At 38.4% G+C, this 17500-nt stretch overlaps 1 protein-coding gene across 1 annotated transcript in view; it reads right to left on the bottom strand.

Moving 5' to 3' along the window:
- The window catches only part of nphp4 (nephronophthisis 4), a 486853-nt gene that overhangs the window by 218532 nt on the left and 250821 nt on the right, over positions 1–17500 (bottom strand). The window contains exon 13 of the mRNA XM_062054501.1: positions 13865–13914. Within this exon, the coding sequence (XP_061910485.1) occupies positions 13865–13914 (50 nt within the window). The remainder of the gene's footprint in view (positions 1–13864; positions 13915–17500) is intronic.

The following is a 17500-nucleotide window of genomic DNA, read 5'->3' as shown; positions in this document are numbered from 1 at the left end:
AATGAAAATTAGTAAAATTAACTGTTAAAGGTTAGTAGTATTAGTGGACCAGCAGCACGCACAATCATGTGTGCTTACGGACTGTATCCCTTGCAGACTGTATTGATATATATTGATATATAATGTAGGAACCAGAATATTAATAACAGAAAGAAACAACCCTTTTGTGTGAATGAGTGTGAATGGGGGAGGGAGGTTTTTTGGGTTGGTGCACTAATTGTAAGTGTATCTTGTGTTTTTTATGTTGATTTAATAATAAAAAATAAAAAAAAAACGATACCGATAATAAAAAACCGATACCAATAATTTCGGATATTACATTTTAAGGCATTTATCGGCCGATATTATCGGACATCTCTAATATATATATACACTACCGTTCAAAAGTTTGGGGTCACATTGAAATGTCCTTATTTTTGAAGGAAAAGCACTGTACTTTTCAATGAAGATAACTTTAAACTAGTCTTAACTTTAAATAAATACACTCTATGCATTGCTAATGTGGTAAATGACTATTCTAGCTGCAAATGTCTGGTTTTTGGTGCAATATCTACATAGGTGTATAGAGGCCCATTTCCAGCAACTATCACTCCAGTGTTCTAATGGTACAATGTGTTTGCTCATTGGCTCAGAAGGCTAATTGATGATTAGAAAACCCTTGTGCAATCATGTTCACACATCTAAAAACAGTTTAGCTCGTTACAGAGGCTACAAAACTGACCTTCCTTTGAGCAGATTGAGTTTCTGGAGCATCACATTTGTGGGGTCAATTAAATGCTCAAAATGGCCAGAAAAAGAGAACTTTCATCTGAAACTCGACGGTCTATTCTTGTTCTTAGAAATGAAGGCTCAAACACAAAATTGTTTGGGTGACCCCAAACTTTTGAACGGTAGTGTGTATATATATATATATATATATATATATATATATATATATATATATATATATATATATATATATATATATATATATATATATATATATATATATGAAAGTGGTTGGTTTTTAGCTTCTAATTTGTCCAGCTTCCATACTCCTTTCTATACCCTTTACAAGAAACACATTGGAATTTACTCCGTAGCTCGCTAGGTTGTGTGCGCGGGATTTTTTACACACTTATTTTGATAGCGCAGGCAGGATGGAGCAGCACTTTTATTGTGAAGACAAGACCTGCGAGGTCAGTCTTTACACTTTTGACGGCCGGTACGGAGAGAGAGTCTGTTTAAATGAAATGTGCTTCTCGCATTACCGCCAGTCGTCATCTCACAAAATCCTCGGGGACCGTGAACGCTAATCAAGTGAGGAAAGTGACGTCATAGTGAGGATTGATGATTGGTAAATTGTAGGTCCGTTTTTTTTAATGCCTCGCGATCGACCGACACACCATCCACAATGATCGATCTAATGGGTAGTCCTGTTCTAAAGGGTCTGGCAAGAGAACAACCAAAAGGTTCCTGTAAGACTTCCTAAAGTACTACTCCTGCATCTCTAATACAAATAAGCTTTATCAATGTCTGTGCATAAAAATATAGGTTAAAAGTTGTCAATTATAGCAATATTGTCCCTGGTAACAACTAAGATAATAACTGAAGGTCGACTTCCACTCAGCAAGAGTGGTAATTGTCCCACTGACCTGAATATAAGGTGACCACTCTCTTTGTCAAGACATTGAAAAATATCCTTAAGAGAGAATAAAACACAAAAGTATATTAAATGTATCTTTTTTAAAATCATGTGTTTAGAACTGGGCCAATATGCGATAAGTCAATTAACCGAAAGAAAAATTAAAATAAAGGCGGTAACTTTTCCAGCGTTGATAAGGGCTACAAGAGCATTCACACTTTTCATCGGGTATAGCAGCTGCACGCGTTTGTACCATAGCAAAAAGAAGAGGGTGAATCCTCTTGTCCTTTAATATGCGTCTTTGTGCGGCGAGGTGAGGCCGCTAGCATCACACTGTGCAACAAGTTAGCCCGTGACCAACACAGTGGCAGACATGGACAACAAAGTAATGGAAAAACTACCGTATTTTTCGGAGTATAAGTCGCTCCGGTGTATAAGTCGCACTGGCCGAAAATGCATAATAAAGAAGGGAAAAAACATATATAAGTCGCACTGGAGTATAAGTCGCATTTATTGGGGAAATTTATTTGATAAAGCCCAACACCATGAATAGACATTTGAAAGGCAATTTAAAATAAATAAAGAATAGTGAACAACAGGCTGAATAAGTGTACGTTATATGAGGCATAAATAACCAACTGAGAACGTGCCTGGTATGTTAACGTAACATATTATGGTAAGAGTCATTCAAATAACTATAACATATAGAACATGCTATACGTTTACCAAACAATCTGTCACTCCTAATGGCTAAATCCCATGAAATCTTATACGTCTAGTCTCTTACGTGAATGAGCTAAATAATATTATTTGATATTTTACGGTAATGTGTTAATAATTTCACACATAAGTCGCTCCTGAGTATAAGTCGCACCCCCGGCCAAACTATGAAAAAAACTGCGACTTATAGTCCGAAAAATACGGTAAATAACACCACTCTAGTGTGGGAATATGTCAGTTTAAAACTGGGCTATTCAACTACATGATGAGGAGGGCCGCGGTATATATAAGTAGTTTGATTGATTGATTGACCTGCCCCAACCATGAGCCAACCTGTCATTTTTAAGTTATTCAAGGGGAAAAAATAATGTGTCTACAACCCGTTTCCATATGAGTTGGGAAATTGTGTTAGATGTAAATATAAACGGAATACAATGATTTGCAAATCATTTTCAACCCATATTCAGTGGAATATGCTACAAAGACAACATATTTGATGTTCAAACTGATTAAAAAAAAAAAATTGCAAATAATCATTAACTTTAGAATTTGATGCCAGCAACACGTGACAAAGAAGTTGGGAAAGGTAAATAATGATAAAGAAATAAAATAAAGGTGGCAATAAATACTGATAAAGTTGAGGAATGCTCATCAAACACTTATTTGGAACATCCCACAGGCAAATTGGGAACAGGTGGGTGCCATGATTGGGTATAAAAGTAGATTCCATGAAATGCTCAGTCATTCACAAACAAGGATGGGGCGAGGGTCACCACTTTGTCAACGAATGCGTGAGCAAATTGTTGAACAGTTTAAGAAAAACCTTTCTCAACCAGCTATTGTAAGGAATTTAGGGATTTCACCATCTACGCTCCGTAATATCATCAAAGGGTTCAGAGAATCTGGAGAAATCACTGCACGTAAGCAGCTAAGCCCGTGACCTTCCATCCTTCAGGCTGTACTGCATCAACAAGCGACATCAGTGTGTAAAGGATATCACCACATGGGCTCAGGAACACTTCAGAAACCCACTGTCAGTAACTACAGTTGGTCGCTACACCTGTAAGTGCAAGTTAAAACTCTCCTATGCAAGGCGAAAACCGTTTATCAACAACACCCAGAAATGCCGTCGGCTTCGCTGGGCCTGAGCTCATCTAAGATGGACTGATACAAAGTGGAAAAGTGTTCTGCGGTCTGACGAGTCCACATTTCAAATTGTTTTTGGAAACTGTGGATGTCGTGTCCTCCGGACCAAAGAGGAAAAGAACCATCCGGATTGTTATAGGTGCAAAGTGTAAAAGCCAGCATCTGTGATGGTATGGGGGTGTATTAGTGCCCAAGACATGGGTAACTTAACTTACACATCTATTAATGGCGCCTTCACAGATGTGTAAGTTAAGTTAAAGTTAAAGTACCAATGATTGTCACACACACACTAGGACAAATTCCACCACACCTAGTGTGTGTGTGACAAGCATTGGTACTTTAACTTTAACTTAACTTACACATCTGTGAAGGCGCCATTAATGCTGAAAGGTACATACAGGTTTTGGAGCAACATATGTTGCCATCCAAGCAAAGTTACCATGGACGCCCCTGCTTATTTCAGCAAGACAAGGCCAAGCCACTGTACTGCATCAACAAGTGACATCAGTGTGTAAAGGATATCACCACATGGGCTCAGGAACACTTCAGAAACCCACTGTCAGTAACTACAGTTGGTCGCTACATCTGTAAGTGCAAGTTAAAACTCTCCTATGCAAGGCGAAAACCGTTTATCAACAACACCCAGAAATGCCGTCGGCTTCGCTGGGCCTGAGCTCATCTAAGATGGACTGATACAAAGTGGAAAAGTGTTCTGCGGTCTGACGAGTCCACATTTCAAATTGTTTTTGGAAACTGGGGACGTCGTGTCCTCCGGACCAAAGAGGAAAAGAACCATCCGGATTGATATAGGCGCAAAGTTGAAAAGCCAGCATCTGTGATGGTATGGGGGTGTATTAGTGCCCAAGACATGGGTAACTTACACATCTATTAATGGCGCCTTCACAGATGTGTAAGTTAAGTTAAAGTTAAAGTACCAATGATTGTCACACACACACTAGGACAAATTCTACCACACCTAGTGTGTGTGTGACAATCATTGGTACTTTAACTTTAACTTAACTTACACATCTGTGAAGGCGCCATTAATGCTGAAAGGTACATACAGGTTTTGGAGCAACATATGTTGCCATCCAAGCAAAGTTACCATGGACGCCCCTGCTTATTTCAGCAAGACAAGGCCAAGCCACTGTACTGCATCAACAAGCGACATCAGTGTGTAAAGGATATCACCACATGGGCTCAGGAACACTTCAGAAACCCACTGTCAGTAACTACAGTTGGTCGCTACACCTGTAAGTGCAAGTTAAAACTCTCCTATGCAAGGCGAAAACCGTTTATCAACAACACCCAGAAATGCTGTCGGCTTCGCTGGGCCTGAGCTCATCTAAGATGGACTGATACAAAGTGGAAAAGTGTTCTGTGGTCTGACGAGTCCACATTTCAAATTGTTTTTGGAAACTGTGGATGTCGTGTCCTCCGGACCAAAGAGGAAAAGAACCATCCGGATTGATATAGGCGCAAAGTTGAAAAGCCAGCATCTGTGATGGTGTGGGGGTGTATTAGTGCCCAAGACATGGGTAACTTACACATCTGTGAAGGTGCCATTAATGCTGAAAGGTACATACAGGTTTTGGAGCAACATATGTTGCCATCCAAGCAACGTTACCATGGACGCCCCTGCTTATTTCAGCAAGACAATGTAATATTTGGGTCCAAAACCGTCAGGTTAATTTCATTTACAGACACAAATGTGATAAACTGTCACTCCCTACGCTTCAACTTACTTCAGTATGTTTGCTAGCAGTCTTTCCTGAGGCCTAACAGTCATGGGGGTGCACGGTCCCCTTCAATGCTGTCTGCAGCTCGACTTTGAAGAGCAAAGACAGAACCGTCCACACACGGCAATGTAAGCTGGAGTGCTAAAATAGCAACCAGCCGGAACTGAAACTTTGTCTATCCTTTTGTGAAGATACATAACACAGGAAGGAGGATGAATAACAAGTCAGCATGAAAGACATTTGTGAAAATAAGGTCTGACTGAAGGAAGTAGTGCCAGCTGCCAATAAAGACAACAACAGATAGACGACCCCACACCCGGCCTGCAGACCACGGATGGGCATGACCCTGAAACCCGACCACAACCCGATACAAGATATCATCATCAACACTGTCAAAGTCAACGGCTGGCCAAAATGTTGGCTATAAATACGACGTAATCATTAGCATTCTGCACGACGGCAGAGTGCCAAAAATCAATAATGTATGCAAGCAAGAGAAAGTTGTCAGATAAAACAAAGCCTGCCGACAGAATCTGTGAGAGAAAGGCTTGTTTACTCTTGCCATTGCAGGAAAAAAGGATGCCATTGATTAATCAGCGCTTGACAGCCATGTTGACGAAGAGAGGGAAATTTGTCAAACAGAAAAGTAAAATGGGTTTAGTTGGTTAAAACAAGGATTTTCATGGCTGTGCCTTTGAAAGCAGAGGAAGGGGGGAAACAAAGATCGCGTGTGTGTGATTGCGGCTACACAAGTCAAAAGGAATTTGAGGGTTCTGACAGCAATGGCACGGCTTCACACATTGACTCCTGTGACTTCCGTTTCATCTCTTTCTGCAAATATTCGGAGAGCCATTAAAATGATAGATGGATACATAGCAGGATATATCTATGGTGTGTGCACTCAGAGCAGCTTCAGCAGTAATGGCCCGTGTTTCACACTCTTATCAACCAAGTCTTTTATATAAATGTAGAAGATGTACTGTACACAGAGACGTATGCACTTCACTCATTACTGGACTGATGGGACATCTAACACATCTTCAAAGTGCATGTTGTCGGAAAAGCATCAAATTATTGGCATGCATCAAACATGTAAAACCCTGTAAGGAGCCTGTGAGTAGGGATGATGCTCGAAACCGGTTCGATAAGAAAAGAACCGAGTCCTCGGACTCGAATCCCTTTTTGAGAACCGGTACCCGTTATCGAGACCACTATAGTAAAGAAAAAGAGTTGGTTCTTTATTCGAATCCCTGAGAACGAATCCCTTCCCACAGGAAATGCCCTGTGGAACGCAATGTTATGCCCATTTGATTATAGGCTCTTACTGACACCTTGTGGCGATATGAAAATACTACAGCTTCAGCAGTAATGGCCCGTGTTTCACACTCTTATCAACCAAGTCTTTTATATAAATGTAGAAGATGTACTGTACACAGAGACGTATGCACTTCACTCATTACTGGACTGATGGGACATCTAACACATCTTCAAAGTGCATGTTGTCGGAAAAGCATCAAATTATTGGCATGCATCAAACATGTAAAACCCTGTAAGGAGCCTGTGAGTAGGGATGATGCTCGAAACCGGTTCGATAAGAAAAGAACAGAGTCCTCGGACTCGAATCCCTTTTTGAGAACCTGTACCCGTTATCGAGACCACTATAGTAAAGAAAAAGAGTTGGTTCTTTATTCGAATCCCTGAGAACGAATCCCTTCCCACAGGAAATGCCCTGTGGAACGCAATGTTATGCCCATTTGATTATAGACTCTTACTGACACCTTCTGGCGATATGAAAATACAACAGCTTCAGCAGTAATGGCTCATGTTTCACACTCTTATCAACCAAGTCTTTTATATAAATGTAGAAGATGTACTGTACACAGAGACGTATGCATTTCACTCATTACTGGACTGATGGGACATCTAACACATCTTCAAAGTGCATGTTGTCGGAAAAGCATCAAATTATTGGCATGCATCAAACATGTAAAACCCTGTAAGGAGCCTGTGAGTAGGGATGATGCTCGAAACCGGTTCGATAAGAAAAGGACCGAGTCCTCGGACTCAAATCCCTTTTTGAGAACCGGTACCCGTTATCGAGACCACTATAGTAAAGAAAAAGAGTTGGTTCTTTATTCGAATCCCTGAGAACGAATCCCTTCCCACAGGAAATGCCCTGTGGAACGCAATGTTATGCCCATTTGATTATAGACTCTTACTGACACCTTGTGGCGATATGAAAATACTACAGCTTCAGCAGTAATGGCTCATGTTTCACACTCTTATCAACCAAGTCTTTTAAATAAATGTAGAAGATGTACTGTACACAGAGACGTATGCATTTCACTCATTACTGGACTGATGGGACATCTAACACATCTTCAAAGTGCATGTTGTCGGAAAAGCATCAAATTATTGGCATGCATCAAACATGTAAAACCCTGTAAGGAGCCTGTGAGTAGGGATGATGCTCGAAACCGGTTCGATAAGAAAAGAACCGAGTCCTCGGACTCGAATCCCTTTTTGAGAACCGGTACCCGTTATCGAGACCACTATAGTAAAGAAAAAGAGTTGGTTCTTTATTCGAATCCCTGAGAACGAATCCCTTCCCACAGGAAATGCCCTGTGGAACGCAATGTTATGCCCATTTGATTATAGGCTCTTACTGACACCTTGTGGCGATATGAAAATACTACAGCTTCAGCAGTAATGGCCCGTGTTTCACACTCTTATCAACCAAGTCTTTTATATAAATGTAGAAGATGTACTGTACACAGAGACGTATGCACTTCACTCATTACTGGACTGATGGGACATCTAACACATCTTCAAAGTGCATGTTGTCGGAAAAGCATCAAATTATTGGCATGCATCAAACATGTAAAACCCTGTAAGGAGCCTGTGAGTAGGGATGATGCTCGAAACCGGTTCGATAAGAAAAGAACAGAGTCCTCGGACTCGAATCCCTTTTTGAGAACCTGTACCCGTTATCGAGACCACTATAGTAAAGAAAAAGAGTTGGTTCTTTATTCGAATCCCTGAGAACGAATCCCTTCCCACAGGAAATGCGCTGTGGAACGCAATGTTATGCCCATTTGATTATAGACTCTTACTGACACCTTCTGGCGATATGAAAATACAACAGCTTCAGCAGTAATGGCTCATGTTTCACACTCTTATCAACCAAGTCTTTTATATAAATGTAGAAGATGTACTGTACACAGAGACGTATGCATTTCACTCATTACTGGACTGATGGGACATCTAACACATCTTCAAAGTGCATGTTGTCGGAAAAGCATCAAATTATTGGCATGCATCAAACATGTAAAACCCTGTAAGGAGCCTGTGAGTAGGGATGATGCTCGAAACCGGTTCGATAAGAAAAGGACCGAGTCCTCGGACTCAAATCCCTTTTTGAGAACCGGTACCCGTTATCGAGACCACTATAGTAAAGAAAAAGAGTTGGTTCTTTATTCGAATCCCTGAGAACGAATCCCTTCCCACAGGAAATGCCCTGTGGAACGCAATGTTATGCCCATTTGATTATAGACTCTTACTGACACCTTGTGGCGATATGAAAATACTACAGCTTCAGCAGTAATGGCTCATGTTTCACACTCTTATCAACCAAGTCTTTTATATAAATGTAGAAGATGTACTGTACACAGAGACGTATGCATTTCACTCATTACTGGACTGATGGGACATCTAACACATCTTCAAAGTGCATGTTGTCGGAAAAGCATCAAATTATTGGCATGCATCAAACATGTAAAACCCTGTAAGGAGCCTGTGAGTAGGGATGATGCTCGAAACCGGTTCGATAAGAAAAGAACCGAGTCCTCGGACTCGAATCCCTTTTTGAGAACCGGTACCCGTTATCGAGACCACTATAGTAAAGAAAAAGAGTTGGTTCTTTATTCGAATCCCTGAGAACGAATCCCTTCCCACAGGAAATGCCCTGTGGAACGCAATGTTATGCCCATTTGATTATAGACTCTTACTGACACCTTGTGGCGATATGAAAATACTACAGCTTCAGCAGTAATGGCTCATGTTTCACACTCTTATCAACCAAGTATTTTATATAAATGTAGAAGATGTACTGTACACAGAGACGTATGCATTTCACTCATTACTGGACTGATGGGACATCTAACACATCTTCAAAGTGCATGTTGTCGGAAAAGCATCAAATTATTGGCATGCATCAAACATGTAAAACCCTGTAAGGAGCCTGTGAGTAGGGATGATGCTCGAAACCGGTTCGATAAGAAAAGAACCGAGTCCTCGGACTCGAATCCCTTTTTGAGAACCGGTTCCCCGTTATCGAGACCACTATAGTAAAGAAAAAGAGTTGGTTCTTTATTCGAATCCCTGAGAACGAATCCCTTCCCACAGGAAATGCCCTGTGGAACGCAATGTTATGCCCATTTGATTATAGACTCTTACTGACACCTTGTGGCGATAAGAAAATACTACAGCTTCAGCAGTAATGGCTCATGTTTCACACTCTTATCAACCAAGTCTTTTATATAAATGTAGAAGATGTACTGTACACAGAGACGTATGCACTTCACTCATTACTGGACTGATGGGACATCTAACACATCTTCAAAGTGCATGTTGTCGGAAAAGCATCAAATTATTGGCATGCATCAAACATGTAAAACCCTGTAAGGAGCCTGTGAGTAGGGATGATGCTCGAAACCGGTTCGATAAGAAAAGAACCGAGTCCTCGGACTCGAATCCCTTTTTGAGAACCGGTACCCGTTATCGAGACCACTATAGTAAAGAAAAAGAGTTGGTTCTTTATTCGAATCCCTGAGAACGAATCCCTTCCCACAGGAAATGCCCTGTGGAACGCAATGTTATGCCCATTTGATTATAGACTCTTACTGACACCTTGTGGCGATATGAAAATACTACAGCTTCAGCAGTAATGGCTCATGTTTCACACTCTTATCAACCAAGTCTTTTATATAAATGTAGAAGATGTACTGTACACAGAGACGTATGCACTTCACTCATTACTGGACTGATGGGACATCTAACACATCTTCAAAGTGAACGTTGTCGGAAAAGCATCAAATTATTGGCATGCATCAAACATGTAAAACCCTGTAAGGAGCCTGTGAGTAGGGATGATGCTCGAAACCGGTTCGATAAGAAAAGAACAGAGTCCTCTGACTCGAATCCCTTTTTGAGAACCGGTACCCGTTATCGAGACCACTATAGTAAAGAAAAAGAGTTGGTTCTTTATTCGAATCCCTGAGAACGAATCCCTTCCCACAGGAAATGCCCTGTGGAACGCAATGTTATGCCCATTTGATTATAGACTCTTACTGACACCTTGTGGCGATATGAAAATACTACAGCTTCAGCAGTAATGGCTCATGTTTCACACTCTAATCAACCAAGTCTTTTATATAAATGTAGAAGATGTACTGTACACAGAGACGTATGCACTTCACTCATTACTGGACTGATGGGACATCTAACACATCTTCAAAGTGCATGTTGTCGGAAAAGCATCAAATTATTGGCATGCATCAAGCGTGTAAAACCCTGTAAGGAGCCTGTGAGTAGGGATGATGCTCGAAACCGGTTCGATAAGAAAAGAACCGAGTCCTCGGACTCGAATCCCTTTTTGAGAACCGGTACCCGTTATCGAGACCACTGTAGTAAAGAAAAAGAGTTGGTTCTTTATTCGAATCCCTGAGAACGAATCCCTTCCCACAGGAAATCCACTATGGGACGCAATGTTATGCCCATTTGATTGTAGACTCTTACTGACACCTTGTGGCGATATGAAAATACTACGCGTCATTAGTTCGGGCACTTCCGGGTTGGCGAGTTCATGAGACAATTGAGAAGTAGACAAGTTGTGTTAGCTCCTACAAGCCTGGGAAAAGATAAGTCTGTAAGTAAACTGTTTAACTTGTTTATATAACTCAATATTAAGGTGGAAAGTGTTTCAATTTGATAGTAAGATGTCTATTGAAAAACGATTTTTGTGCACGGTTTCAATGGATGTTTTGAGGACTTATAACGGCTGCCAGTCGTGTATTTCCACCATCGAAATAGTTTCAACACTCAGAAGTATTTTTTTGATGATAGTACTGTATATTTGTGTGAAGCTAATATTTACATATTGTGTATTACATTTCAGTATGTTAATTGAATCACATAACTTATACATTTGTCGTTGTGTGTATTTCAGTTAAAAAAAAAAAAAAAACAGTCCAGTGCAAGACAAAAGATAGGAAAAGACAAAGCAAGATCAACAACAATAAAGAGCCTAAATGGATTTATCTGCTTTGGAACTTTATTAGACGTCTTGGATTGTTTGTTAGCGGTCTGCCAAGCTGTATAACCTCAAGACACGTATAGTGAGGGCAGAACAGGCAATATGCCATTATTGCCAGGCTTCGCTCTCGTGTAAGGGAAGAAGAATTGTTGATTGATGACTGTGGTGTTCTTAGTGTCATAGTGTGTGTAGTTAGTATGTTCCAATAGCAGCAGAAGTGCACTTTTTGGAGAGCTGTATTATTTTAAGTTTTGTGCCCAAGGGACTGATTTTATTTAACACTATATTATTATTTATACACCTATAGTGATCACAGAGACAGGTTGTTTTTGTGTTTCTGTATATATTTGTTTCTCTGAAAAATCCCACTTAATATACTTATTACAATATATATATATATTTTTTAGTCAATATTTATGTATTTATTTTATTTTATTTATTTATTATAAAATAAAAGTGAGCTTTTGTTAAACCAAATATTGTGTTTTTTCCATATACAACAACCTATCTGGAATCGATAAGAGAATCGATACGGAATCGGTTCGATAAAAGGATTCGATAATTGGCTCGAACTCAATAATTTCTTATCAAACATCATCCCTACCTATGAGACTACTAAAATCGGGAACTATCCAGCGCATTATTAAAAAGTGGAAGGACAGTGAGGGAAATTTGCCCAGTGGTCATCAATACAAAATCTTAGTGAAAAATGAACGCAACTCTGGATTGAAATAAATGTCGTGACAGAAAGCTTGTGGAACCAATGTCGTAATCACAGCTAAAGGCGGTCCGATTAAATATTTGCGTGTGATCTTTTTTGGCCAGGCAGTCGATATGTGCATAACTAATGATAGTATGTATTGTTTCAGTAACTTGAAGAACCACTAAAGTTTGAAAGGTTTCCAAAGTTAACATCCCGCGCGAAACTAGAAACCTAATTCAGTAAAAGTTTGCGTGTAATAAAATCATTTCACTATCAACATCACTTGATAGTGAAGTGAATTAATTAACTCATATTATGTTTTGCATATGGTGAATGTTTATATTCATCTCGGAGAAAGCGAACCACCAGGTTTAAGTAAATAGTAGCATTTCAGTTTGGGCACTTAAACAACATAGGGCCCTTTAGTACTGACAGGCAATAAAATTGGACCTTGGTATGTAAAGGCGATGGCCCTATCCGTGAGAAGAGACTACATGTTTAGCTTAATGACATCCCATTTTATGGCCAGGATGCGCTCTCCTGACTTAGCACACACACACACAGACAGGAGGTAGGAATATAAAGCTGATGTTTTGGCTTCTCCAATTTCGGAGTCTTTCATTTTTTATCTGACCTCCTCCAGGTACTGCAGTCCTGTATAATGACACTCGCTTGTAATAAAGCAACTCAGTCCACACTGCCGTGTCACCCGAGGATGACAAGACCAGAAATACACATCAATAGCGCAGGCAAAGCTGATCTACTAAGCTTGTGCGCAGAGGATAGAAATAGTGAACGCAATCCATTTAACACATTTGTCTTCATGTATATGCAGATTATATGCTGATTATCAGAACGTCCACAATACAGGAAGGAGATGCAAATACAATCATTTATTCCTTGCAATGCAACTAAAACAGTTCCGGAGCTGCTGTTTTGCATCTATATTTAGCATGTCTGGAAAGTTTGCGCAAACTGGCACAGTTACGCACAAATTAGTGAGAAAGGAGGCGATCGCGCTGCAACGACACAAGATGGAGCGAGAGAGTACTCCGTGAGTCAACATATTTCCACTGTAAAAATAGTAGACATATCACCTGATCAGAAATATATTTTCATAGCTACTGGGTGACCTAAGGGGCTGATTAAGACAAATTAAATTGATTCGTTTTGGAGACTGCTGGCATTTTCTTTTATGTGTTACTTTTTTTTCACATCAGCATATCTTCTATAAGAGCTATTTGTGTTTTATGGCAACATTTAACTGTAATTTATTTACAAAGTAGATCTCCACTAAAACATTGTGGTCATTGACTTTATATTTTGTCGTAATTTGACATAAAATAGAGGCATGGTCACAGTTGTAAAATCATTAAAGAGTTCAAGCAGTATGGTATTTTCTGACCTTCTGGTGAGCTATTCAAAAGCTACCCGTTGGGTCATGTATTTGGGTCTATGGTAATACAACTTTATTTATTGTAAAATTCCAAAGTTTTCCTTGTACTATTTAATATGGGACACATACATTATGGTGCTGAACTTTTCGTTCAATTGGGCAAATTCTTCTATCAATTGACTTCTCAATGTCTACATGGCCTGCAGAGAACAAAGAGTCCTACCTTGGGGCCCTGTGGGGATTCTGGAGGCGTTGCTTGACTGTCATTTGGACCTGCAAAATACAGTCATGAAAAAAGATGTCTGAGGAACAATCAAAGAGTCAATGACAACGTACACAAAATAATAAGATAAAAACTAGTAATGATAGTAATAAATATACTGAACAAAAATAAAACACTTGTTTTTGCTCTCATATTTCATGAGTTGAACTCAAAGATTTAAAACTTATAATATATACACAAAAGACCTATTGCTTTCAAATATTGTTCACAAATCTGTCTAAATCTGTGTTAGTGGGGGGGCTTGTCTCAGACGATCATGGAGGTGCACCTGCTGGATATGGATGTCCTGGGCTGGTGTGGTTACACTTGGTCTGCATTTTGTGAGGCCGGTTGGATGTACTGCCAAATTCTCTTAAACGCCTTTGGAGACTGCTTATGGTAGAGAAATGAACATTCAATTCACGGGCAACGACTCTGGTGGACATTCCTGCAGTCAGCGTGTCAACTGCACGCTCCCTCCGAACCTGTGAAACGGTGGCATTGTGCTGTGTGATAAAACTGCACATTTCAGAGTGGCCTTTTATATCGGGCAGCGTAAGGCACACCTGTGCAATAATCATGCTGTTTAAACAGCATTTGATATGCTACACCTGTGAGGTGGGATGGATTATCTTGACAAAGAAGAAATGCTCACTAACACAGATTTAGACAGATGAATAGGTCTTTTGTGTGTATATAGTAAAAGTTTTCGGTCGTTCAACCAATGAAAAATGGAAGCAAAAATAAAAGTGTTGCTTTTATATTTTTTGTACAATCCTTCATGTGACTGTTTGAATTAGTTTGAATCGCAAATATTGTCTCTCGCTGCTATTTTCTTTTTTTTTTTAAACAAGCGCAAGACTAAGTGTAAAAATACATTTCTGAATAATAACGAACAAGTTATTTTTTTTCCTCTTCTCAGCATGTTCAAAGCCATTAGATCCTAGTGTGGGTGCACACAAAAACAAAAAGAGAGATGCTTTCAACATGATTAAACATAACTAGAGTCATTAGTCCATTAGTGTCCATCACCAAGGACATCAAAAGTTACTTAGTGCTAATGTGAGGCTGCAGTTTGGATTAAAGAAAATACTTATTTTGGTTATACATAAAATACAAATCGGCTGTAACTGATTTTGAGACCTTTAATTACTTATTTTTTGAATAAATAAATATTTTGCAGTAATTACACCCCAGTAGGCAGCACACAACACTGAAAGCTATTTAGAAGTAGCAAATCTATCCACACTGATTAGAATTTAGATAACATGGTGAGTTTAAAGCCTAACAATTCTTCCTGAGGTACACATTTTCTTTGTTGCCATGGTAATTCCGAAATGAAAGCTTTCCCAGCATCTCTTTGTCTTTCCTCCTACTCGTCGTCGCTCTCCGTGCTGGAGCTCGACTGGTCTTTTGGAAATTGCTTGGTCTGCCTGGGGTGTCTCGCTGCAGCTCCCATCTGTTCAGACAACATGCACACAGGGCTACGCTGGCTCTCTGTCACAATTGCCTGCTCTTCTTCCTTCCAACTGTGGACATTTTGAATGTAAAACCTTTTTTTGTACATCTCTAGGAAGTGAGGAATGTGGTTTCGATGAAATACTCGTGATTTAGGAGAGGTCTTCTTGACATCCGAGTTAAACCATGTCACTTGTTTCTGATACTTTTTTCTTGTATTTTTTTTCAACAACAATCTTTGAAACTCAACTTACTGTATTTCTTGTATTTTTTTTATGTGTAGTAAAATAAAGGTTGTCATTTTGCTATATCAATGTGTTCTTATAAAAGTATTTTATGAGTTTTCCTCATGATGTTCTGACTTTTTTTTATCTACCGTACTACTGTATTTTTCTATTAATTTTGTGTTAAAAAATAAATAAATAAATTGTGGGGGTATTTTTTTAATGTATTTGTTGTAAAAATATGAGCGTTCATTAAATTTCATCTGACATTCTCTAATACAATTCTGACATTTTTCACAAAATATTTCCCCTTTTTGTGGATTTATTCCTGGATTTTTTTTTTTTTTACAAAAATAAAGCTGTAATATTGCGGATTTACTCTTGTAATCTTTAGAAAAATAAATCTGCAATATTGCCATTACATTTTAACTTTGGTTCTTTTATTATTTTCCTTTATTTCTCTGAAAATGTATCTTTTTTTCCCTCTCATCTTCAACTTTAACCTTCTTCCCCCCCCCCCCCAAAAAAAATGTTCTCGTAATATTTCATCTTACTTTTTCAAAAATGTACTTTTTTTGTAAAATGTTTACTTCATTCTCATATTTTAATTCATTTCTGTTACATTGTATGACTTTATTCTCATAATATTACACGTGTTGTTGTTTTTTCTCGTGTCATATTTCTACTTGATTTTTGCTAAAATTATCACTTTTTACATTTTATTTTTACTTTATTTTATAAATAATTAGGACTATTTTGACTTTTTTGTATTTGAAATTCAGACATTTTTCACGGATTGAAAAATGATCTGCTTTTTCCCCCTCATCTTCAACCTCTTTACTCCAAATTAAAAATTATTTTATTTGTTCTAGAATTGCAACTTTTTTTCTAACATGTTACCTTTCTTTTTTCAAAAATGTGCTGCTTCTTGTAATATTTAGATTTTTCTCTCATAATATTTTACCTCAATTCCCTGGGTATTATTGCTTTAGTCCCATAATATTACACATTCTATGTCATTTTTCTCATAATTAATTTCGACTTTGTTTTTGCACTTTTACATGTGATATTTGTATTTTATTTTGACTTTTTTTATATATAAAATTCAGACATTTTTGGATTAGATTAGATTCCCTAAAACGTTTTTTTTTTCTCATCTTCAACTTCAACCTATTTTCCCTAAAATTCAAAAGGTTATATTTGTCCTGAAATAGCATGTTTTCTCTTGTAGTCTTGCATATTTATTTTTTCAAATATTGCCCTTTTTCTTGTAATATTTTGACTTAATTCTCATAATATTTTAACTAAATGCTTTGAATTGAAAGACTTTATTCTCATATTACGTTTACTATCGTCTTTTTCTTGAGTAATTTCTACTTTTTTGGTTAATATTATCCCTTTTTAAATGTAATATTTACTTTCTAATAAAATTAGGAGAATTTTGAGAAAATATTTTTACTTTATTTTCTCCATTTTCCAAATTGTATGACTTATTTTCTTATTGGTATTATCATCATGAGGTTTTTTTTTCTTTCTTTCTTTTAATCGTGGCTCTTTTCCACTTAATACTTAATCATGCAGTAAAATAGCATCTACTTATGTGGAGCTCAAATACATCAGACAATCAGACAGATGCACAGACCATCCATGCATGAACACACAGAAAAAGTCAAGAATGATTTAGTTCCTTGATTTAACGAAAGGCATGGAGATCCATTATTTTGTTCTCCTCTAAACACATGCCTGGATCACTTAGACCTCTGTGGTTCTTTTGCGAACACTCCAGCAAATTGACTGTCCTGAAGGCAAAGTTCAACAATATTCTTTTGTTTTTTTCTTTAGGTTTCATGAATGGACCAAATCACAGAGCCCACTTCAATTCTTCTGACTGTCATTGGAATTGAGAGGCTACAGT

The sequence above is a fragment of the Entelurus aequoreus genome, linkage group LG07 (genome assembly GCF_033978785.1).
Source record: "Entelurus aequoreus isolate RoL-2023_Sb linkage group LG07, RoL_Eaeq_v1.1, whole genome shotgun sequence".
Taxonomy (NCBI): domain Eukaryota; kingdom Metazoa; phylum Chordata; class Actinopteri; order Syngnathiformes; family Syngnathidae; genus Entelurus; species Entelurus aequoreus.
The sequence above is the reverse complement of the archived record's forward strand: the minus strand, read 5'-3'. Positions and strand labels throughout refer to the sequence as shown.